Here is a 26381-nt window from a genome sequence, read left to right on the forward strand (position 1 = left end):
AATTCCAAATCCACAAGTGTGAGGTTATGCATACATGAGTCATCCCCGCTTCACTCCATAGGCTGTGTCACAGCAATGCCTCACGTACACACAATCCAACCTGCTTGCAATCATGGTCAGGATGCTGTTGCCACTACTCCGGACCCTGCGCACCAGGGATGCACATTTTTTGCGCATTGTGGTAAAAAAGCAGTTGACCCGTGCCTCTGCAAACATCCCTGACGCACTACAGAAGCGGGGCAGCCCCAACAGCACCCTGAATGCATTATTGTACTGCACCCTTAGGGCATTGAAGGTTTTTTGAGTGTATCTAACCCACAGGCTACACGTGTAGAAGGAGGTGCAATATGCTCTAAAAAGAGCAATCTTGACATCCGCTGTACAGCGCGCAAACCTGCGAGCCAGCATGTTCGCTCTCACCGACAATGCCCGCCGTTCTCTTTCTATATCCTCATCATCCTTGAGGCCAGGGGTCAATACGTGACCAAGATATTTAAATTTATGCACTCTCTTCAGTTCAGAGTTATTAAGGAAGACCGGTGGTAATACATCGTGACGTCTACCCCTGGCCTCAAAGACCATGAGTTGGCTCTTTAAAACATTATAAAGTAGACCATGGGTCCCCGCATACTCCTCACATTTGGCCACCAATTTTCTCAGACCACACACAGACGCGCTCAGCAGCACCATATCATCCGCGTAGCTTAAGTTATTGACGCAAACTCCATCTATATGACAGCCGATTCTGGTGCTGCTGAGCTCGCCTATGAGGTCATCNAGACAACAAAGTGGAGGTTAAATGCGTAATTAAAGATATAAATACTAAAATAAGAAACTTAATCAAAATTCTAACAACGCCATGGGTCGGTATTAGAAACCAAATTATGAAAAGTGTTTCTATTACCGCCCTTATTTAAAATTGTATTTAAGCCACATAAATACAGCGAGAGGGCTATATTGAGGGTTTATTAAGGAAACTAAAGTACGAATTAATATTGTTATGCAAAAACATGTTGGTATACTCATTTTAAATGTGTTAAAATCGCTAATTAATAACAAGGTGCACCTTAAGTAGCTGGGAGCGCGTCAGTATGAAAAGTGCGTCCGTTGCGGGCGCGTCCCATTTAATGTGAAATAACTCCGTTTACTGGTTATTTACGAACACAAACTTTAATCGTTTTGATAGTCAATAAACATATATCTAGATATTTTTTAAGTAACGTGTTTTCTGGAACCTGTTATTATGTCTTTTATGAAAGAAAGAAAAATAGGGCGGTAATAGGATACAAATTTTGGGGGGTCGTTAATAGGCGCACTTACGTTATGCCTTGCAATTACCGTCTCAGACTTATTATTTCAATCAATCTCCAGTGTCACACTGATGACCAACCTGCGGAATGTTTCCTCCAAAATATTAAATTTAATTCCCCTTATTATTGGCCTGCAATTTAGCGAAAGATCACAATTTCATAAGCGTAAGGGTTACTACACATGTAGGTAAATGGGATGGCATTAATCGGTAATCTGGTGAAGGTCGCAGAAAGCATTTGGATGCGCAGGAATCGTCATTGTGGAAAACCTTAAAGTCTTTGTCTACGAGTAGCAGTGGACGACATTATGTTAAAGCGAATGAATATGTAGATGTCCGATCATTCAGTTCAGGAAAAACGCCGCTCGGCTTTTCCGCCCATATAAACTAGTCAATGTATCCGAACAAGTGTTGTAATTTTTTGGGTCGGTTATAGGGTTCAACAAAAGGCTAGTTTCCTAAAAAAATTTCATCCGTCCGTCATGTTTAATATCAAAAAATATTGGACACGTATATTTTTATTTGTCATTCTAACAAATAATTACCTACATAGTTATGGTGCGTTGAAGTTCCACGCGACGTCACAAAGTGCGGCACTTATTAGCACTCATTGACGTCATGGGCCTCTTCTTTTGAACTTTGGCGAGCTTTATCTCTTTAAATTTTCATTAGTTTGAAAAAGTGAAAAATACGTGTAGAGTATTTTTTGATAAGTTAACTGACGGACTAATCACAACTCTTGCTTATTGACCCAGGAAACATCCCTAATACTGCCGAATCTTCAATACCGACCCGCTTATGTGAGTAGCAGCCCTAATAAGCGTGCGCTTACACATCGAAAATTACAGTTGTAATTTCGCGGGGAATTCGACTATAATTCGCATACAATTTAATGCAACCGCACGCGCAGAGCAGCTCTCTCACGAATGTCCCCGAATGTGGGGGCATTAGGGGCGTCCCGGCTCTGGGTTAATTCGTAATGAGCGGGTTAAATCGGTAATGAAAGACCATCGGGGTGGAGTTTATTTGATAATCATAAGATGATCATAATTTTGCATAAAAGCTGGTATTTCTGTTAGCAAATGAAAGAGTTGAGAATGGATTTATTTAATATTATAGATTTCAGGCTATTTTAGAATTTGTGGCTCATGAATTAAGTCTGTTTCTTCAATTGTAAACCACTCAGTAGTAGACAATTTTCTAACAATCATACGGCTTGGTTATTGGTTAATGATCTAAGATCTACATAAATTATCTTAATCCCTATTCTCTACTAATCTCTAACGTGCTTAATAAATACAATGACGTAGGGATTAAGAACGCCAAATCAGTTGGACGCTGAATCCTGTTTACAAATTTCTCCATTATAATTAACAAATTATTATAATCTTGTATCTTTCAAGTGTGAAATAAGTCGTCAACTTATAATATTATTATGAAATAAAGTTGTTTACCTTTGACACGGCCGCCGAGAAACCAGCCTGGCACACGCCCGTCTTGCGTTGCCCGTGGCTCGCTGCGAATTAAACAATTATTTTAACATATTAATTAGCTAATTACATCGATGCCACCTGCATACAGAGATTATCAATAATGACTGTTATTATGCTGAAAGTTTTGCGAATGTCAAATGTTTAACGACAAGTTTAATGCCAAAACTTGAAATTATTTTGTTTATGGTTTTGAAAGGTTAATGGTATTTAGAAAAGTTTTAAGTTTTTGAGTTAAATGTATTCTATCTACAACAACATTCAAGAGGTTTTGTCATGTAAGATACATTAATTATTATTTAGTCCTATATTCTTGTAAGCCTAGGTGCAGACTGTAACGACTTTTTGTCGGCCGATAGTTTAGTCGGGCAGTTAATCAGTATGGGCATTACATCGATTGATTCTTCATACAAATTAGAATCGGGTCCAACTATCGGCCGACTAAAATTCAGTGGTCTGCGCCTAGGCTAAGAAAAAATATCAGAACTATTTCTATAAATCCTACATCGTTCTCTAATGTTTAATTGAATTAAATTATCATTTATGTTTGTGTGAGAGACGATAGTAAAAGAAAAAGCTTACACAAAACATCGATAGTGGTGGGATTACATTAAAAGTTAAGATGATTAAATTAACATCTAAATTGCAGTACAGTATACACAGTGCAGTTCTAACACCGAGCTACCACTCACCCTCGTCCACGTGGCGATATCCTAAACAAAGTACATTATGTAAAATAATGTCACACAATACATATAACAATACAGAGCACATACTAATGTAAAAAAATATGCAAATAACGAATAGTAATTACGAATAAGACAAAGTAAAGTTGAGCTTTTATAAAAGTTTATCCGTTTTAAACTGTGGTTTATTTTTTCATAAACCTAACACTTGTCTTCTACGGGACTCTCATCCGCAAATAGCAAGCATTGTAGTCTTGTATGCGAACACCAAGAGCCCGTTAAAGATGTTGTCAGCAGATAAGTGGATACTAAGAGCATTATTTATGAAACAAGTAACTCTTTAGAACTTAAGAATTTCAAGCCAAAATACAGATTAAGCTGTAAGCTATTAAGGGAGCTTACTAAACAAAATGGTCTACGTAACATTCTCTGCACGTCTCTATCACTTCTCATGGATGCTACTTTAATGACTCTTTTGAAGGCGAGAAGTAGAAAACAAATCTAGAGTTACTGGTTTTTCTGTCTGTAATAAGATTTTCTATTGGTTCCTTTTACTAAATAAGTAAGAATGAAAGTTCCATTTAATATGTGAGAAAAACTGATGAGTTTTATAGAAATATTCCGCAAAGTAGACCCTTATCGCCTTGAGCCGTCACCCTGGCAAGCCATTACCGGCGGAAGTGCCGGGGAATTCGCGCTTCGCGAGCTTTCGTAAGCTTTCGCGCCCTCCGCCATTATGCGACGTCAAAACAAAGTACTATCATCACATTTTCTAAATTCTTGAGGTTATTAATGAGCCAATTGTTTGGAACTTTAAACAAATTATTTAAGATACGGTGGGTGTCAAATATACTTAAAGCAAGTGAGGGCTTAATCAAGAATTTAATAATGATGCTAAATTGCTATTCTACTTTCTAGCCAAACAATACGATGCGAATCACAATACTTATTATTATGTTGACTAAACAAGCTTTACGTCCAAAACAACTTAAGTACTTAGAATCTATGTATGTACTGTAAATTTAGTTTATTTTCTTTCTCTAAACCTACATTATTTTATCCAACGAAAGAGATCCTAAACTCATTATACAAATTATGTATCAGACTTGATAACCAAGAGTATCGTCTAGACTACGTTGATTTTACATGTATGACATTTTTGCTTCACTTGAAACTCAACTTCAACATCAGATCAGATTATCAAAACGTCAACTTACTGGTCCTGCAGGGCGAGATCTCCTCGACCTTGATGGCGTCAGATGTCTTGGCCACGTAGCAGGTGCCCACCGGGTCCCGCTGGTTCAGCTTGTGGGACACGAACGACACGTAGCGGGGGGCACAGGCCTGGAACAATGCGAAACAAATACAATTAGTTGGTAATACATATTATGGGAGCATTAGGATCCTGGTGTTACTTGTTTTTTGCTATGGGAAAGGTCCAATAACAAATAACAAGACCCATAACATAAAGGGTTACGTAGAGAGATTTAGTGATTTGGGAAAAATCAATTCTAAACCACTAAACTAAATATTCTTTTCTTACTTGTTCAACCCACTCCGGTTAAGCGGTCGACAGTAACGAACCCTTTGAATCGGCAGGGCACTGAAACTATTGGGACATTTTCGCCACTTAATATGTCATGTATAACTGGAAAACTCCAACGAAGAAACTCTTTAAGTTTCAGAGTCTATTTGTCACTGTAAGTAAGTAATGAGACAAAAATCCAACGACGAATTTAAGTATGAAATATCTTAAATATCAAATATCATCCAAGTATTGGCTAAATGTAAATGAAGCATCTTTGGACTCCGTTATAACAAAACGATAAACTCAATTTAACACAACACAACTCCGACTAAATTGAAAGTGAAATTAAACAACAGGCTCAGTCAAAACCTTGTTATTTAATTATAATTTCTTTCATCTTTGTCTCAAACATACAGTGTAATAACATGTTTACTTCCGAGAAACCAACCGTCAGGGCGTTAAGTCCTGTCAGAAATAGAGTTCTAAAATAATCCCGGGGTATGAACTTGAAAACTGTTCCGTAGTTAATCTCCACTAGCGCTGTAACGCGGTGTAGCTTAACTAGGGTTCTCAAGTAAAGTTAATAACTCAACTTATACTTATTTTGCCTTCCTTTTTACAAAACGTTTGCACGAAACAACATGACTTGGTGGACGAAAAAAGTAGTAAGATTTTTTTACTTCGATAGCTAGCTATGTAGCGAAGTAAAACCTACTCTGTCAAGTTTTTCCGTTTTTAATTATTATTTTTGTGTTACAATAATTAATTTAAAACACTATTGTAATAAATCTTTTTTTTTTAGGTGTGTAAAAAGTCCTTGGAACTTATACTACTCCATCAAGTCCCACAAAAGCAAAGCTCTAAAGAGTAGAACTTTATTTTATATTATTCTAATTTACTTGTAATTCCGAAACCCTTTAAGTACATAATGTTAATTTTACAGAATAACATTTTTTTTCCAAAGAAAATATTATTTTCTCATCCACCAACCCTACGCACACTTCCCCCCGGGCTGAAATGGAACGAAAACAGTGCCACATGCGCGTGCGCCGGTGAGGTTAATAAAGATCACGCGCCGCGACATCTGGCAGGAACTGCGGATAATCTCGCCGATGCATGGGGAGTTTAATTGAATTACGATGATATATTTTGTACTGTTGAGTAAATACAGATAAATAAATGTACTTGTTAAACGCCCCCTTAGTCCCATGACTCAATCTTACATTAGCTGATTCAGACAAAATTCAATTGTCGAAATGGTGATGGTGACGTGACCAAGATTTAAACTCTAGACCACGCTGTGAACTACGACAGAACGTGTCACCATGCCAGGGCGTGCGGCTTCTATTGAAGATGGCTTCTTCTCAGCACCAGCCCATATGTTGTCCCGAAGTGGTGGGTAGGGCAAGCTTTAGGTCGTGTATAAGTGCCCTGAAAAGGGCCCTGTATCTATACTAATATTATAAATGCGAAAGTAACTCTGTCTGTCTGTCTGTCTGTCGGTTTTGCTTTCACGCCTAAACCACTGAACCGATTTTGATGAAATTTGGCATAGAGATAATTTGAGTCTCGGGAAAGGACATAGGATGGTTTTTATCCCGGTTTTTGAAACAGGGACGCACGGGATAAAGTTTTTCTCTGACAGACAAAATTCCACGCGGGCGAAGTCGCGGGCGGAAAGCTAGTACCTACTGAATAAACTATATATTTGATTTGATGGTTTATGGATAGCAACTCGTAACGTTTGACACGATAGAAGAGTGACTAATGACGAGCAAAGTGAACATAATTCTCGGGTATACATACACAGTTTTAACGGTAGAGTGCCTAAAAAAGCTGCCCAAAAAGGGGTAAACACACAAACAAAGATACAGGTCAACCCGACCACACTCGCCGCCCTTTATAGTCGACAATAAAGCCCGATCCAACAGACCAGTCGTTAAGTTTTAACGATGGCCCGTAATTAGTTTACGATGGCTCAACTTATCAATGGCTCCATTTGGGACACTTTTGGGAAGTGTCGCGTGGTTCAACGAACCAAGATAGTGGATGAAGCTGACTCATGGGATGAGTAGGAAAAGCAAGTGTACATAAACGCCTGCGTTCGATAAACAAATCGCTTTGAGTCATCTAGCAACTTTGGTACCACAATAAAATATATTGTTGTCTGCATTGAAAATAGCTTGACTACCATAATTTATTAGTACCAGCTTCGAGAAATTATAGCATTATGTTATGTGCTATTCTTGACGCGTAAGGTATAACATTGTGACTTTGCATCAAAGTTAATTCAGTAATTTATGCGAGAATGTACGATAATTCAAATAGGTACATGCTGCATGCATCTTCGCGAACATTCTCTTATCTTAATTGTGTATTCCAAATTTATTTTTTTAATGATTAGAAGCACAGTTAAGGAGTTAATGAATCAAACCACCATTAAACTTGTTGTGACTCACAACAAAACCCATCTCATACTTTTGCGCATTTCTTTGCAATTCCCAAGATTTATAACGCAACCGCGATAAGTGCCTCGACGTTTAGTTCGCATAAATTAGTTATGCTAACATTCGCATTTCGGATGATTCAGCAAAGTGTCACGCGTGAATCAGCTGGCCCTAACGACCGCAGACGGGTTGGGCCCTTGACCTTTACTGAACTTTGAAGATCCTTTCGTTATGGGTGGAAAAGAATCGCGGAAAATAATCGAATTGATGGCGCGATTTTGAGAATCGTCTTCGCTTCGTTTGACAACTCTGAGGGTAGAGCTTGTTGTTGCTAACTGAAAACCACTTTATATTTGCTAAACTCAGTGTTAGCTACCACACGTTATTTGAAAATTCTTGAAAAAATAAGGGCAATCCACCTATCGGTGTTCCGTGTCCGAAACTACATATTCAAAACATTGTAAAAAGCAACTTTAACTGATTTCATCAGTAGGAGGCACTACTAACCATTTCTTTGTACCTACACGCATAGCATAATTTTACCATGGCCCATCCGGGAACCAAACACGATGGAGACTAGACATCAATAACCGTTATGAAACATCTAAAAGCAATCGCGCCAATAACCAAATCGTAAATAGTAAAAATCGGACAAGTTTCATCACGGAATTCAGAGCAGGGTTCTGTATAATTTTTAAGCGAGACTTTCGGTTGCTTTCTTCTTTTTCAAAATCACCTCTAAAGTAACGAAAAAATTAAATTATTTATAACACTACAATATACTCGTAATCCAAAACATAGAGAAGATAGAACAGCTCTATAACTCTATTACTACTGAATCCCAGAGACCTTTCTCTCGGTAACCCAGTTTTGCTGGATCCAGTAATGCAGGGTCCCTGGTCCAATGCAAAACTGGACTGGTTCGGGAACAAGCCCATAGGTAGGTACGGCAATGTATTATTAGTATGAGAAATGCCTCCAATTTTCCTGCAGATCCCTAAAATCTGAGTTACACAAGCCGCAATTGACACAGTACACTCGGCCTATATTCGTTACGAGAATAACCGCGCGCGCGCAAACTCTGGACACAAAGTAGGTCAGCCCCATATTGATGTGATCGGTCAATGGGAGGTGGTGTTACATAATAACACACCAAAACTGATGTAAGTCATTGATTGAAATACCACTGATTGGGTACAACTTCCATGATTCTACTGTTTTTACAGTTCAGAAATACATTTGGAGTTTTGGTGTCTTATGCGATATTAAGAGTTATATTTAGCAAATCTTGAATCATTTTCCATTATTAATGGCTTGAGAGCTTCATCATCATTAAGATAATTTAGTCTCCACTGCAAGATCTTTAATTTACCACCTCCAAATAAAGGATTTAAGGACTTGAGGGCTTCATCTTAGTGACTTATTAATTTCACCTATTCCTTTTTAGTCGTTCAAAATCAAAATAACCAATCACTACACGCCAAACGCCGCCTATTTGTCTCTTCAGCCCATTACTAAAGGCCTGTAGCAACAACTACTAAGCTCCAATCCAACAGTAGTTTTATTACCGAAATAAAATAAACGTCACAGTTACTGCAATCTCGTGACAGACGTGCATGAGATGGAACTACAAAGAGCGCATTGTGTTTTGATTTACAGCGCAGGCGATTGACGGACGGGACGCGTGCGCTGTGTTGTGAAGGAAGAGTGGTAGGACAAGAATATAACTGGTATTGCGTCAGTTAACTATGTCAACAAGAGATTTTGAAACAAAGGAGTTAAGTATTAGGACAAATAAATAAATGAAACACTTGTAGGGTTCTTAGAAATAAAGGCAACAAGTTGCACTGTGACTTCTAGGCAAATTACAAGAGTTTAAATTTAAAGTATTTTCCAAGTTCTAAACTAAAGTTACTGTTAGGTTAGTTCTACCGTTCCTAGGAAAGTAGCAATCTTAATTATCCACATTTACGATTATAAGACTATAAGTACAAAACCAAAACATTAGGCAAATGACCGATTAATCTGTATTTGTGTAATCATCCCGTATCCACTCTTCTTACTTATCTCAACGTTTTAATAACAATGACCTAAAGCGGATGCGATAAAGTTTTATTGCGAATCTTTTTCTGCTTTTGTTTTGGCATTAAATATGCAAAACGAACATTCATATTTGAAGTTCAATGTTAAAATCTTTAGCACTTAAAAATTTAAACTAAACGGAATATTAACTTAAAAATGCAAGAGGAAGAAATAAGACAAATAATAATTAAGTATCCGTTGCAGAAACATCAAAAGGCAATTCGTTATCGAGCTCGAAGCCCAAAACAAACAGCTGCGGTTCAGGAATGCTCGTTGGAAATCAATTGCGAACGGATAAAGATCGATACATCAATACTGGGGCCGGCGGCGAGGCTCAGTTGTAATTTCCTGCGGAACGGTCAACACTTAAAATCGATTATGCGCGCGCGCAGATAGCGCTGGATACGTTTAAAAGCATAGGCTTTGGTAGCTAGCGAAGCGGGTGAAAGAAAATAAAAAGTTTTAAAGAAATAGGACCTAGAGTTGACCCTTGCGAAATACCCATCAGAATATTTACTATAATATCTTCTACTATGTAATCAAATGATGTCAATTTTAAGTCGATATGAATAATATGTTAAAAGAAACGTGTAAGTTTGTTGTACTGAAAATCAACATTATCAAATGCCTACGACGGATTACATAATTCAACAAGCTTGATAATATTAGGTACTTGTTACGAATTACTTAAGACCAGTTTCTGTCAGTCGTATTATCAGTCGTAGTCTTCCTACCGCTACCTCGATCGCCTCCGCTAAAGCAAAACCAAAACGATCCTAAGTGGCGTGCCGTGTTCACACGTGTCGAGAACCCCATGGGATTTATGCCAGTGCTCCGTTGTCGGCTTGAGCGTTAGCCAAACGATTTCTAGATATTTATAAAATAGCTGATAATGGCTGCAATTTTATCAGCTTTCGAAAACTCTCTTTTATTTATTAATGCTTTTGCACTGACACCAGTAACAATTCATTCAAGAACAATTAATTAAAGATCATCATCAGACTATTCAGTTTCCACTTCAGGAGTGCATTTGGTTTTGACTGCAAAAGGAAGATTTGACTTTTTACTTTCCATGTTGAATAAACGGTTTGGGGTGTTCGTTTTCTGCTACATATTGTATTAAATTATCTTTCTTTTCGTCACACTCATGCTTCCAAACTAGTTTAACCCCCTACGTTGTAAGAAGGTACTCGGTTTAACTAGATAACTGAGTAATTATGTACGTATAATTAATTATGGTTGCTTTTAATTAAAATATTTGCAAGTTTACAAGTATGGTAAGGCTCGACGGATTAGCGTGAATCACGATTAACTCAGAACCTAAGTACTGTGGTAATATAAACGACCAGAGAATTTATTACGACATTTATGATGTTTTTTGGCGAAATGTCATAACTCTCAAACCTGATTTTTTAATATGTTAATCAAATAATATACTCGCAAAAAATTTCGCTACCACACCAATTACATATCTTAGTTACTTGGTAGTCAGGTTAAAGTAACAGATAATGTCCTATTACACACTATTCGGCTCAAGCTCATCACACCAACACCTACCCCTAGTGGGATGTGAACCAAATCGCAACCAGTGGTACTATCTTCTAACAAAAAGACAAACGATGTCACTAACCCACTTACAACTATCAATGGATATGTGGGTGATTTCATAATGCGATGTTTTTCTCCGATATTATACCGACTGTCCATCTGATAATCGATCTATCATCCCATCACTGGTATTTAGGTCTCCCAGTAAGGGTTTCTGAGAAGCTCTGTTGATCTCGGCGGCCTCAGAAAAAGGCTAGATCCACCGGTTCTGATGCTGTTAATTTTCGAGAATCCAACGAGTTGCTGTTTAGGGAGACGGCAAAAACTGACCGGCCAACGGTGCTGCGCTATATGGGCTCTCCTAGGGATGTCGTAAACAAATTGTATTATTTTGTATACTTGGCTATAGCCAAGTTTATACTCTATCTATAGAGTAAGACAAATATGAAAATCATAAAGCCAACAAAGGATATCCTGTTAGCATTATAGGTATTTCATAGTTCTAAGAAAATGATCCAGCTCCAAACAGGCAAAATAGTTTTGTTACTGTTGAAGAAAAATTGACTGCTCCTTTTTGACAATATTTGGATATACAATCAAACTCTTTTGATAATGAAAAATGAAAAAAAAAATGAAAAAAATGAAAATGTTTTATTTGATAAATAAAGTGGTTTAACAGGATATTTTGGTAACCATCCTTTTAAGTATAATAATACCTGTAGTAGGAGGTTACCGCTCTTCCAAAAGTATTGACATACATTCTTAGTTAGTGTGTTTGTGGACTTTGTGGTGTGTTGAGTGAATTTGTGTGTAGTGTTATGAGTGGTGTATTGAGTGAATTAGTGTGTTGTGTTGTGTTGTATTGTGAGTGGAGTGTTGTGTGTATTATATGTGTAGCAATATAGTTTAATTTAATTTATGCCATGCCATACGTCAAGTCAGATATCATCAATTCATCATATTTATTAGTAACTAGGTAGGTGTTAATTCATTAGATAGTTATTGTTATGTTATATTCATAAGTAGATTTTCTGTTTCTGTATAGCTGAGGGATTTTAACCAGGTTGTGAGTTTTTTCTTGCAGTCATAGTATGTCAAATTGTATATGTTAACTTTTTTATTTATTGACAAGTAAGTAAGTTGATAAGTATCTATGGTTTCAGTGACTGTTTGTTGTTGTTATTTTATTGTTAATTAGTTATTGTTTATGACCAACCCTAGAGCCACAAGCAGACCCGGGCCTTGCCTTACCTACAGATCCAACTGATCTTATCCGCGAACATATTTCACTTTTTGCATTAATACTATTGCCAATTGTTGCAATAACATGACAATTGCTTACAGAGATAACAATAATATAATGTAAATTGGCCTTGGCGCTCGTATTCTCAATAAAATATAGTTGGTCATAATAAATAAACCCATGAATAAATCACGGGGAAATAAATTAACAATAACTAGTCAGATCTTTATCATTATTCTATGGTAAATTCTGAGGCACATTCAACGAGAAATCAGATTTGTAATATCTTCTAGCACAAAATAACACCCTACAGTAAGTAAAATGCTAACTTTTTCGAAAAATTTACAAAAGTTTAAGATTATTCATTGTAATGAAGGCTGAATTCACTGAATGAGGCCAGACACATCAGTGTCATCCATCATAGTAACTATCTAGATGGTAAAATCAGTAAGTTAAGAAGATGAATTTTGCGAAGAAGCGAGAAGATGAATATTTTCAAAAAATTGCGCCATTTGATTATCTCAGGTGTACTCGTAGTAATGTAAAGAAGTCATAAAATCTAACAAAGTTGCAAAACCTCAGTTAGTAGCTCGTTTTTCGAAAAGCGAGGCCCTCGGCTGCAAAAGGATTTCATTTCCATGTAGACTGGCAATAAACACATCAAAAGCTGCACTTTAAAAAGGGACCAAGTTTGAGTCCGCTCCTAATACGAAGGGTTCCGCGTCTATACCATCATCGTTTTTTATGTGACAAGAGGTATACAAGATTGGATACCCATTCCAAATATTTATATATCGATTTTCTGAGGTAATAAACATACAAAAACGTGTCGACTGCAAGTGTGAAATGTAAAAAATTAAAAATAAAACGCCTTTCTTGTAAAGGAAACCCTCTTAATGTTGTTGATTCGCAATAGAAATTTCAACTCCGTGCCATGCTATACTCTACCTATGCTACAGATTGCTTAGCCTGATGGTTCATGTGATATAGCCGGCTTGCTGATCAATAGGTATCTATCTGTGGTATTTAATAGGATCCCGGTTGCCACCCTTTGGGCACGAACCCCAAAAATACTAATAAAACCTCCACTCACAAAATAGCTACGGGCAAGCCCCAAAAAAAGCATAAACATGCAAGAAAAAAGACCGAACCGTTACACGGGAGTCGTGCGCACGCGCTCGTGCCGCGCATTTCGAGTGACGCGCTGTCACGATGTCTCTGCGCCGTTTCGGTGACAGTAATTTAACGTTGACATTCCCTTAATGTGATGTCAGTTGACGGAGAGTTATTGGCGGTGATTGTACGTCGGATTTGTGGAATGAAAAATTGGATTTTTGAGCTGCATTATTTGCTGACAGGTTATTGGATTTCGGTCCTACACGACCTGTGATTGCACGGTCAATTAGTTTAAGGCTCGTTTTTTAAACAACAGCTGCATATGATACAGTGTTTGCTTTTTCTGCTATTCTATTCACTGACCGTAAATAAATATCAAATTTTTACTCTACTAACTATGTAGTTTAATAACCAATGGAATTGAACCCACGATGTTTGCTTGCCGGGCGACTGCTCTCACCATCTGAGCTATTTAGAAATTAGGTAAACCCGTCGAAATTTTCAAGTACAATAGGCTGTTATAGCCAGGATCTTACTCGACTTATAAATACAACAAAACATACGTAGGTACCTAAACGATCGAATATACACTATTTTCAATAGTTCAATTTTCATAGAGAAAAGCGTTACTTTATAAAAAACCGGTTTCATAATCCAATTCGATAAGTCTTATCGCATATGGGTTAAACAGGCCCCTCATTTGCCGTTCCTAACTGTTCCGTTTTTCCACGCATCTAATTGCAGGTGACGGTCGCGGAGACCGTTATCAATGGAGGGTTACACCGTCACCAGGATCCTCTGTAAAAGGGAAACTTCTCGGTCGTTTGCACCGGTTTTTCAGATTTAACCGTACCACTTTGTATGGGGTTGCCGTTAGGGCCCAGTTGGGAATGGTGGAAAAAGAGCGATCGGTACTTAGCATTACTTAGTTGTCTCAGAATCAGGACGTTATGAATTTATCTTTTTAATGACTACTCGTAGACAACTACAATTTATCTTTTAAATGCCTACTCGTAGATAAGTAGGATTTATATTACCAAAGCGAAGACAATGTTACTGACTATAAATTAATATCAAGCAAAGCGAACTACTGCCTAATTATTATGGAAATATTTAAGTTTAATTTAAGCGTAACTACACTGGATTGCAAAGAATAAGGGTCGACTAGAAAATCTTCAATATCTTCAAAAGTACCTGACCTAGCTTTATGAAACAAAACTTAATGGAAAAATTCCTTAGAGGAACTAGTTACTTAGCTAGTTTTTCTTACACCTATCAGCCATTGTATAAGCAACCTTATGTTTCTTTCATTTATAGAAACGGATTAGATAGATACAGATTTAGTTCAAAACTTCAAATTACTTCTTTACGATGGCAATATTTAACTACACTGGTCATCACAAAAATCGGCCCACCTGCGTTTTACAGGAAAACTCGTTTCTACTGACACAATCATGGTGCCCCAAAAATATTGGTGTTATTTGAAAGCCCAATAAATATCCTTAAAGAAAAACACATTTAATTTCCTAATAAACGATTAACATATACTACAATAAATGCGACTTGAAAAACTTGAAAAAAGACCTCACTTTGGGCTCACCTCTGGGATCAATTAGACCAATTTTTATGGTTATAAAACAAATAATGATCTCACGTGTCCTCTTTAACAGATGGATAGCGATTAATCCCAACTTAAAAGTTTTATAGCCATAAAAGTTGGCTCAAGCGTAAATACCTATTTTTTGACTCTGGATTCTTCTACAGACACATTTTTGGGGTAAAAACCCTTCCTTTAATGAAATGAAGTTTAGAACTAGGCTTTTAAATAGTAATATAGTGTAAGTAATATTGGTGGGAAGTGGGGATGCATACGTTTGAAAGTGCTTGTCGCGGGTGGGTCGATTTTTATGATGACCAGTGTAGTACGCATCTTTCGACTCTACCCACAAAAGTCTAAATGCATTAAGTATTTACTTCATGTATATGATGATTTTTCCATCCTATCCTTTTCTATTATGCCAGTTCAATCGCAAACCTCCATCAGAAGTGAATACGCGCCACTGTCCAAGCTAATGGTGGATGCCTATCGCCATCGCTATAATGCTTCGATCGCTATCGCTATAATGCTGAGATTGCTATCGCCGTGACTTAGCGCTGGCGACAATATCTCGGGTCATCGCTGGTAATGGACACTTCGCTTGTGTGCAAATTAGTATGATTTGTAATAACAGTTTTGTAGACGAATCAGAAATGAGGAGATCCGTTAACGAACTAAAGTCGCTGACATAGCTCAACGGATTAGTAAGCTGAAGTGGCAATAGGCAGGGCATATAGTACACAGAACTGACGGCCGATGGGGTTCTGGAGTGGAGGCCACGTACCGGAAAGCGCAGCGTAGGTGGACCGACGACCTCTTAAACGGCGACGGCACTGGATGCAGGCCGCCACCAACCGGCCATTGTGGAAATCATTTGGGAAGGCCTATGTTCAGCAGTGGACGTCCTATGGCTGAAATGATGATGATGATGGTTTTTGTAGAAATGATGATCACTAGTTGTGTTTGCGTACATAGGAGATGACGAACTCTGCATACTGGCGGCTTGAAAAGGACTCTACTTTGAATCTAGCGAGTTCAGTTACTGGGAAGGGCATACACCTAATGAATATTATGATAATGGTACAAACACACTTTCTCACATACATACCTACTTACTTATTATGGATTAATAAATGGAGTTCATTTCGATAAGGCTTTGCTACGTTAACCATAACCATTATAGGCTTACGCTACACATAGAGAAATCTTTATAGCATCACAATAGGCGAACATTAAAGTTCATGAAAGCTCTAAAGTAATAAGTTTAATTCACAGATATGTGATCAGAGATTTGCTGAATTAAATTCAAAGGTAGAAACCATCAGCATCAGCAGCTGTATATTTGTTGATTTCTAATTATAGCTCGAGGTCAAGTATGAGCGTGTGATCGAAAAAATCTGTTCTTTTTTTCTTTATTAGGTCTATCGCTATTGTAATCCTCTATAAAGCCTCCCTCTTAATAGTTTCATGTAAATCCCCGCGCTATTCAGTAGGCCCCGCCCCTTTTCGATACCGCGCGATTTATGCGCCCGTTGCGCGACGCGTGCGCACAATGGCGCTTTGTGCGCGAACGCAGCGATTACACGCGCCGGTGAGCCTATTTTTTAAATGGAGGATTCATGCCAGCATAATTTTTAAGTTTTAAATTGAATTATGTGGACTACAATAGTAATTATTTGATTCGGTTCAAAGCCGGCCCTAGATAGATTGAGGTTATTTTAAAATTGTTTTTTTTGGTACTCATCTACTATCTAATATCCGTTGCAATGATTTTACATAGAGTAAGTCCGTCCGGACTTTGGAGTTCACATAATAACGTTCTAGAAACTAGCGTTTTCATTAAAGAAATGAGGATATTTTAATAATATTTCAGTAAAAACCAAAATAAGTTACACTGTTTGACAAAATATGATATAAATATAGTGACAGCGCGCCATAATATAAATATCGGATAGAATACAGAATAGATCACCACTACTCGGGTAGGTAAGCATTGTGGTGAAAGTCAAATAACTTCATCGTAGTATTGTATGGTTTGCATTGTGGTGAGCAATTTGCCGCCATAGCACCTATCCCTTATTGGTACCGTCAGAGGAGCAATAGCACGGGAGCCAGATTGCTACCTTGGGGAGCGCCATTTGCATTTTCAAGTTTCTTGAGGCTTTTGCTGTTTACATTGTTGTGGGATGGTGAGGTCAATATACGCTCAACAGACTTTTTAACATGATGATGGATATTAATAGATCGGTAGTTACCATTTTCAATTTCTTTTGGATGGTAAATTAGTTTGTCTAATGCTTGATATGAGAAGTCCTTGTTGCTATCGAATCTTCTCAACTAGTTTCATTCAACAATGTGCTAAAATACATTTACTTTTCTCATTGATGAGATCAATTGACATATTGTACCCTAGTCGGGTATTTCTCATCGCCACGGTTCTCATCGTCACCTTCGTGGCAAATTTTATTTCTGACTTATTTCAACTTTTTGTAAACAAAAATTGTAGCGCTTGATGTGAAGAGTGTATTCTCAGTAAATCAGTCAAATAGTGAGTCTCGTTTGGAAGCTTTAACGTTTTGAATTTTTTGATGCCACGAAAGTGATTCTGTACTTCACAGCAATATTTTTTTCAAACTTTAGTACTGTAAATGACTCTTAAGTGTTTATAAAACATATATTTTGTCTTATTTTCATAGATAGTAATAACATAGTATAAATAGGTACCTACTTAAAAACAATATAAAATTTTACCGATAACGTCACCTACTAAGTTACAAGATTCTACGCAATTGGTTTTAAGGGTGATACTGGTGGCATTCTGAAATGCTAAAGAAGCAAAAAAAGGATTATCAGTACCTCAATAAAAAAGAACTCTAACTGATTATCAGTCCCTCAACAAAAATATATTTTTATTGAGGCCAGAGGGCCTCGTATTTTTGTTGTGCAACTTTTAACTCAAATTTCAGATTAAATTTATCTTACAAACAGATACACAGTCACATATACAGTCATACAGACATACATACAGTCATACAGACAGACAACAAAAATACGAGGCCCTTATTTTTTTATTGATGTACTGAACTCTACTTACCACGTATAATTTATTAGTTATTAAAATATTGTAAAAACATAAACACCAGTCACTATATTTTAAAATAAACCAAAGCAAGAAATCACTTTCGTGGCCTAAAATCACCTTCGTGTATAAAACACCACGAAGGTGACAAAAATTTTAGTTTTTTATGAACTATCCTTAAATTTGAATATAACGGTTTAAGTCGAATACTACACAAATAAGCCTAACATGTTAAGTTTTCAATAGCCTAAGTTTCAATTAAATTGTTTAAATTTTAGAGGTAGAACATATTGTTCAAGCAAGCGACGGTATGTCTATGGATAATCACAAAAAGTTACGTATTTTTTTCGCGGAGCGACGATCGACCTATCTCACCTCCCCAATGGCCGGAGCGCGACTGACGTTAACCGAATAGAACGCTGTGATTGGTTGCTGGTGTTCGGTTTAACGGCAATCTTGTATTATTACTCAAAATTTTAGGTACCTAAAATCGTGTGACCAACGTATTTCGCTTTCTCAATTCGAAATAATTTCAAGAAGATATTTTTTTGACTATTGTGTGGAAAGTATATTTAATTACGATGATTTTAATATATGCTACACACAAATTGAATGAAAATTGTGAATGCAGTAACCAAATGTTTCATTGCAACCGAAGGTGTGACACGATGAGAACGCGAAAAATGACCCCGTTTTTTATCGTTTCATGTGATGTTTTCGTATTATTTTTGCTTCTATTACGATAAAATTTATTTTTTATGTATCTAAATAGATGTTTTATCATCTGATATCAAAGTTATTGTTCTAACTTATACCGTTTATGAACTATTATTGAGTGACCATCAAATTTGAGTGAAAATGAGAAGTACCCAGTCCATCTATACTCATGTTGGAGTCATCCTCAATATTAGAATTATAATTGACACCATACTCGTACCTTTTCGTAACCAGGTTCTCTTAATTTTTAGGTTTAGATCACCTCCTGTAGAGTTTGAGATTCTTAGGTATTAATCGAAATATTTTTCTTAATTTTCTTTTTGTTGTAAGGGAAAATTCCTCGAAACTTCTTTCAGTTTCTGGTCTGCCTTTCTGACCGTACCTTGGCCCAGCAAGTATCCCCGGGCCGTCTCCCTTTGTCCGTTGACCGGGGACAATGGCGTATTTATTGCAGCGCCGTCACTGCTGCATTATTGCACATCGCCAGCGCAAATGGCCATGTGGTACATGCGACAGGCTTCATACACACTTTATGCTTTGCTTCCACTAGAAGGAGATAAAACTTCAGAGCTCCGATGCTGTCACAACAACCATAGAAAACTGAAAGCTCTCTCTGCAGATTTCCAACGGTAATCTCATCACTCCGAACTATTTATTAGAGAGTAAACTATGTATTAGAAACATGAGAAAAAGTAAGGCATTAGTAGCTGTCATGCTAATTTGGACATACGGGAGCTAAGGAATAGAAAAAATAGGAAAATTTTAGGTATAATATGGGATGGGAGGAAAGGAAATCTCAAAGGAATAGGAGTAAAAGATTTTTGGCTCCCCATTTCCCCAAACAGGAACGCATATTGTAATTTTTTTTTCCAAAAGTAAAAATCAAGCCTGTCTGGTTCTATGCTTGGACCACAAACGAATCAAAGGAAATAATATCTTGAGTGGTTTATTATCTCTATTTGTGGCGCTTCCACAGGAAACAAACGCTCGCGTTACACCTCTCTATGCTACATTATGAACATATAAATGGTGTATTTGGTACAAATGGTATAGTACACTAGTATATTTTATTCATTTTGTGCTAAAGGTGTCTGACCTAAATGGTGCTCTAAAGTTGTCAATAAGTCCAAATCTTTTTACTAATTTAATTTAGGATCTTTTAAAACATATCGCTGTCTTGAAAACGCGTTTGTTACATTCAATTAATTGTTTATGTATAAGTGTTTCAAATATTATTATGGTTCTTTTAAGTTCATGAACTACTCCTAAGTGTACGTGAACTCCTCCCTACTCTACTATTAAAAGTTAACAAAATCTGTGTTAACCATAAATTATCTATTTAAAATACTCGTACTACATCAACCTGGTATGCTGTTAACTATGTAGCCCAAGTAATTAATCACGCCTGATTAATAAATCATATCTCAAGCACAAATTACCTCATAACAACTTAAATTAATCAGCGCCCAGAGCCGAGGGAAGAGCTTTGCTTTGGAACGGTGAACGGAAAAAACGTAGAAATCTCTTTCAGTGTGTTCAAACAAAGTGCTGGTCTTAGGAAAAAGATTTGAGATACCTACCTATGAAACTATTATAATGTCTGTGTTATGTATTGTACAATTAATATCTGGTATTGGATGTAGGTAGCCTACGTCCAACAGTTATTTCAAAAATCAGCCATAACATTAATTAAAAAATATTTTATTTAACTGAAGAGCCTAAATTCGGTCAAAACTTGTTGAGCTCTCGATTAATTAAAAGTTATAATAAACTATCGTATCAATAATAATGAAGCCTTTTGGACACCTTCCCCCAAGGGAGCGACTTAGATGATTTTTTTTATTAAAAAGCTTTTATATACATATATTTTAATTTTTACCCTTTTTTTATTTAATTATAGTTTTGTTTAGTAGTTATTTGTTAACATTTTGTTGTATATAATTATGTATAGAATATTGTTAGATTTGAATAAAAATAAAAATTGGAGTAATATGCCAAATTTCATTAAAAAAATAATAATGGAATGTTAAAAAAATAGCTAAAGATCGCAGAGAGACAATTAAATTTTCTTCGTTCACCTCGAAAGCTCGACGGAGCTTTTGGCCGCCCAAGCTCGCAGCCATGTCGAATCGAGTGAGATAGCTAATGAATAGGTTGTAATGAACTAGGGAAACAACAAAAACTCACTTAATTGAATATTTAGGGTACCGTCTTTATAAAAGCTAATTTAAAAAGACTTTTGTGTGTATTTTCAAAACGTAAAAGTCTTTACTTTTTTAATGTACAAATAAAATTAAAAATAACTACATGTCACATTAATATTTCTAAGTAGGTAAATATTCATAGTCAAGTAACGTACGAGTACCTACTTTTTATATAAATTACAATAATGGAAGGGACGAGACAACGCAATCATCGTTTAGTCAGATTAAAGAAGAGCTTATTAGCCCACATGCATACACGAGTCACACAAATGGTCTGAATATTAAATACAACAGCTTCGATTTGGGCTCGGGTTTTCAACTTTGTTTCAGAATGCATACATTCTAAGTAAAGGTTTTTGTTACTTGTCAAGTTTCCATATAAAAATAATGAAACCTTAACTAAGCATTTGATAGGTTTTTTCTCGTAAAATGTTGGGGCTCGTGCGTGACTAATCCGAGTTAAACGATAATGGTTATTTAAGTATCCAACTATTAATAGTTGTACTGTCATGATCATTTTGTAGTTCTGTATTATTACGAGTACATCAGCAAAAGCATTTATAAAATAGACTGATTTTTGACTATTGTAGTGTAAAATAACATGATTATTCAAATTGAATCAAGCCTGCGATTTGAGATCATTGTAATAGTAGATAAAAAATAAATTTTGCCTGTCCCACCTCAGACTAGAATCCAAAACTTTTTTCAAAACTTTGAGTTTAGCAAGTTCAAGTCACTAACCCTGGAATTTAAGCAAAGTGAAATTTTAAAAGTTTAACGAGTTGACCTTTTGAGGACTAGGTCAAAATAAGTTTCCAAAAGAAAAATTCAAGAGTAACCGCATATCTCATTATTTTGTATGGCTTTACGGAATACCTTTTCTTCATGTAAATACACTAACTACCAGTGTCATTCTTGAAAGGAATACAGCGCTATCTCAAAAATGTCTTTGTTCACATTGTTTTTGGCCCAAAAATACTGGAAAATAAAAACGAGGCTTGGCCACCGAAACGCGCAAAACAATGCGGCCCACAAATGGGATTTTTGCCGTGTCCGCCGAAAAATGACCCGTCGCGGTGGCACGGCGGAAATTTGCCGCAAAGACGAAAATGCCGCGAATGTCAGGGTTGCCACCGCATGGAATAAGTTAAATGTTTAGTAACTTTAAGAGGAACTTACTTATTATAACTAGTTTAAATATAATGATGAACACCGGGCGTGGACTATACAGGTTGCCTTAATCAAATTTCAAATATACGGTTCACAGAAACACAGCAACATAGACCTAACTGAAACCTTTCTATTATAACCTCAACATCAATAAATAAATGTATGCTCGACAATACATCGATTTTAATATAAAATGGTAAACGAAAGTCAATTTTCAAATCCTACATTTGCAAGTCAAAAGTCTTTTCCAAGCATTGCCTATCCCTCATGCAAATCAAACCACTGAAACATTCCCCTCACAGAAGCACAGCCCTATCACAAGCCCTATACGGCGCGACGAGCCGCCATATTCGGCGCATCGGCGCAAGCGCAAGAATGAAAGTATTCGCCGTTGACAAATCACGGACAATTTGTTGCGACAAACCCATGCACAGGCTGTGCTCCAAAACGGTGGATCGCAATTAATTTCCCTGATTTAATGACTACTGGTTTTAATTAATTAGTTTTATCAGTTGATGCAGCGGGGAANAGACACCAATACTGTACTTTTAATTTTTCTTCTCAGGTTATGTCTTCAAGTTCCTAAATTTTATTCTCACCTCCGTAAGACACATACGCGAGAATGAATCTGCCTTTATAGTGTGCGGTATTTCTAGAGGCATTGTCAGGGTCGTAAAAAGCGGTTAATAAATATTCACCACAGCATCCGAGTGCCATACCGCGTGGGAACGGGAATCCCAACGCGTGATCAGTGAAAAAGCTTAATAGTCGGAAATCAGCATAATTTTCGAGATAAGAAAAGTCGCACATTGGTTAATTTTCTACTTTTTAGCTATTTAACAAAGTGGGTGACTTGGACATTGACTTAATATAGAATTAACATAAAATGTTGTGAGAAGCACATCTGTTTTCCACTCATCCCTGGGACTCTGACAGCAACTACAACTCTTTGCAATGTAAAGGACATATTTTGCTTTAAATTTTGTTTATACCTTACATAGTTAAAAAACTAGAGGTAATTAAAATTGAAATTTGGCATACGGATAGTTTGAGTCCCGGGAAAGGACATAGAATAGATTTTATCCCGGTTTTTAAAACAGGGACGCGCGCGATAAAGTTTTTCTGTGGCAGACAAAATTCTACGCGGGCGAAGCCGCGGGCTGAAAGCTAGTGCCAAAATAAAACAATATCGTACTATTGACAAATCGAAGCAACATGCCCTTATAGTCAGGCTGTCCTACCAACCATTGTACGAAGGATCCCTAAAAGGGTGGACAAAGGAGCTAAGTGAGTTCTTAGCCGGCACCGAGCAATTTGTTATAAATAATTCCTACAAAAAGCGGTTGCGCGGGCGCAACGCGGCGGNAATCAGCGCCCAGAGCCGAGGGAGGAGCTTTGATTTGGAACGGTGAACGTAAAAAACGTAGAAATCACTTTCAGTGTCTTCAAACAAAGTGTTGTACTTACCTAGGCAAAAGATTGGAGATGCTACAATAGCCTATGAAACGATTTTAATTTCTGTGATAGGTATTTTATAATGAATCTCTAATGTAGGATGCAAGTCATGCAGGTAACCTACGTCCAATAATTATTTCAAAAATAACATATACCTACTTACCATAACATAACATTACTTAAAAATTATGGTATTTAACTGAAGGGCCCGGACAAAATTTGTTGAGTTCTCGATTAATTAAACATTATAATAAATCGTATCAATACATAACTAATAATGAAATGTTAACTAAATAAAATAGCTAAAAGATCACAGAGATATAATTTGAGTTTTGCTCGTTCACCTCGAAAGCTCGACGGAGCTTTTGGCCGCCCAAGCTCGCAGCCATGTCGAATCGAGTGAGATAGCTAATGAATAGGTTGTAATGAACTAGGGAAACAACAAAAACTCACTTAATTGAATGTTTAGGGTACCGTTTTTACAAAAGTACATATTGAGTAAAGCTTTGTGCGTATTTTAAAATTTCTTTGCATTTTCTATACAAATAACTTCATTACAAAAAATTGACACGTCAAGTTATTTTTTCCAAGTAACTACTAGCATAGTTTAAATTACAGGAATGAAAGGCGAGACAACGAAAGCATGGATTAGATTGAAGAAGTGCTTATTTCAAATGGTCTCAATATTAAATACAGGCTTCGATTTATGCTCGGGTTTTGAACTTTATTTCAAAATACATACAGAATCTAAACAAAAGTTTTAGTTATCTTGTCAAGTTTCCATATAAAAAGAATGAAACCCTAACTAAGCATTTGATAGGTTTTTTCTCGTAAAATTTTGGGGCTCGTGCGTGACTAATCCGAGTCGTTTCAAGTTAAACGATAATGGTTATTTAAGTATCCAACTATTAATAGTTGTACTGTCATCATGATCATTTTGTAGTTCCATATTATTACATCAGCAAGAGTATTTTTATTAGGATTTTCTTTATTATAGTGAAAAGTGACAATCATTCAAATTGATTCAAGCCTGCATCACAGCATTGTAAAACTGTAAAAAATAAATTTTGTTTGTCCACACTCAGACTCGAATCCAAAACTTTTGAGTTTAGCGAGCTCAAGTCCCTGGGGCTTGAAAAAAGTGAAATTTTAAAAAGTCAACGAGTTGACCTTTAGGTCAAAATAAGTTTCCAAAAGAAAAATTCAAGAGTAACCGCAAGTCTCATTATTTTGTATGGCTTTACGGAATACCTTTTCTTCATGTAAATACACTAACTACCAGTGTCATTCTTGAAAGGAATACAGCGCTATCTCAAAAATGTCTTTGTTCACATTGTTTTTGGCCCAAAAAATACTGGAAAATAAAAACGAGGCTTGGCCACCGAAACGCGCAAAACAATGCGGCCCACAAATGGGACTTTTGCCGTGTCCGCCGAAAAATGACCCGTCGCGGTGGCACGGCGGAAATTTGCCGCAAAGACGAAAATGCCGCGAATGTCAGGGCTGCCACCGCATGGAATAATTTAAATGTTTACTAGCTTACCTATTATAACTAGTTTTAATAAAACGATGAACACCGGGCGAAGACTATACACGTTGCCGTTTTCAAATTTCTAATGTATGGTTCACAGATGACACACAGCTACATAGATCTAACTGAAACCTTTCTATTATAACCGCAACATCAATAATATTAAATAAATGTATGCTTGACAATACATCAATTTCAGTATAAAATTATAAGTAGGTACAACCTTTGTCCAGCAGTGGACGTCTTTCGGCTGAAACGAATGAAGGTACAACCTTGTAATCGAGGTATGTAAAGCCAACGAATTTAATACCAAGAGAGTTTAAACGAAAGCACATTTTCAAATCCTACATTTGCAAGTCAAAAAGTCTTTTCCAAGCATTGCCTATCCCTCATGCAAATCAAACCACTGAAACATTCCCCTCACAAAAGCACAGCCCTATCACAAGCCCTATACGGCGCGACGAGCCGCCATATTCGGCGCATCGGCGCAAGCGCAAGAATGAAAGTATTCGCCGTTGACAAATCACGGACAATTTGTTGCGACAAACCCATGCACAGGCTGTGCTCCAAAACGGTGGATCGCAATTAATATCCCTGATTTAATGACTACTGGTTTTAATTAATTAGTTTTATCAGTTGATGCGGCGGGGAAAAGAATTCGCGTAAATATTTGAACGGCTTAAGAATTGGCACGTGTTTCATCTGATAGCAATAAGTAATGTAGTGCTGTGGTCGGAACTGTTTGATGTAAAGGTATACTTGATGACCATTTAATTTATAATGTAAGTTGTGCATCGCATGAATTCATATCTTTAAATGAATCAAAATTTCAAAGTTTACATACACTAGAAGACAAGCAAAAGTTGCTTTCATGTGTTTCAAAACATTTCGCAACATATCGTGCAGAACTCTAGGAAAAGTTGCAGTTTCATGTTTATTTATTTATTTTCCACACTTATAACTATCATTAGGTACAGGTTGATGTTACATTATAACTATGTAGTTATCGCTTTGCTAAAATCGTGTCGGTTTGGGGGGACACTTCTTATTATGTAGTGTTCATAAAGGTAACTTAACACTAGAGCTGTCCCCTGAACCATCCAATAACATTTTACATGTTACAATGCTTGTCTCAGATGTAGAGTTATCCATACACACAGACAAGTAACAAGTCCCATT

The 26381-nt window shown here is 36.8% G+C and overlaps 1 protein-coding gene across 2 annotated transcripts in view; it reads right to left on the reverse strand.

Moving 5' to 3' along the window:
• if (integrin subunit alpha inflated) overlaps positions 1-26381 on the reverse strand; it is a 142137-nt gene that overhangs the window by 33217 nt on the left and 82539 nt on the right. For both annotated transcript variants that reach the window (XM_028302901.1, XM_028302894.1), the window contains exons 4-5: positions 4703-4829; positions 2764-2825 (exon numbers count right to left, since the gene is read on the reverse strand). In XM_028302901.1, coding sequence (XP_028158702.1) covers positions 2764-2825; positions 4703-4829 — 189 coding nt within the window. The remainder of the gene's footprint in view (positions 1-2763; positions 2826-4702; positions 4830-26381) is intronic.

This window comes from Ostrinia furnacalis, unplaced genomic scaffold (assembly GCF_004193835.3).
Source record: "Ostrinia furnacalis isolate ACB-3 unplaced genomic scaffold, ASM419383v2 OfSCF0092, whole genome shotgun sequence".
In the NCBI taxonomy this organism is placed as follows: Eukaryota; Metazoa; Arthropoda; class Insecta; order Lepidoptera; family Crambidae; genus Ostrinia; species Ostrinia furnacalis.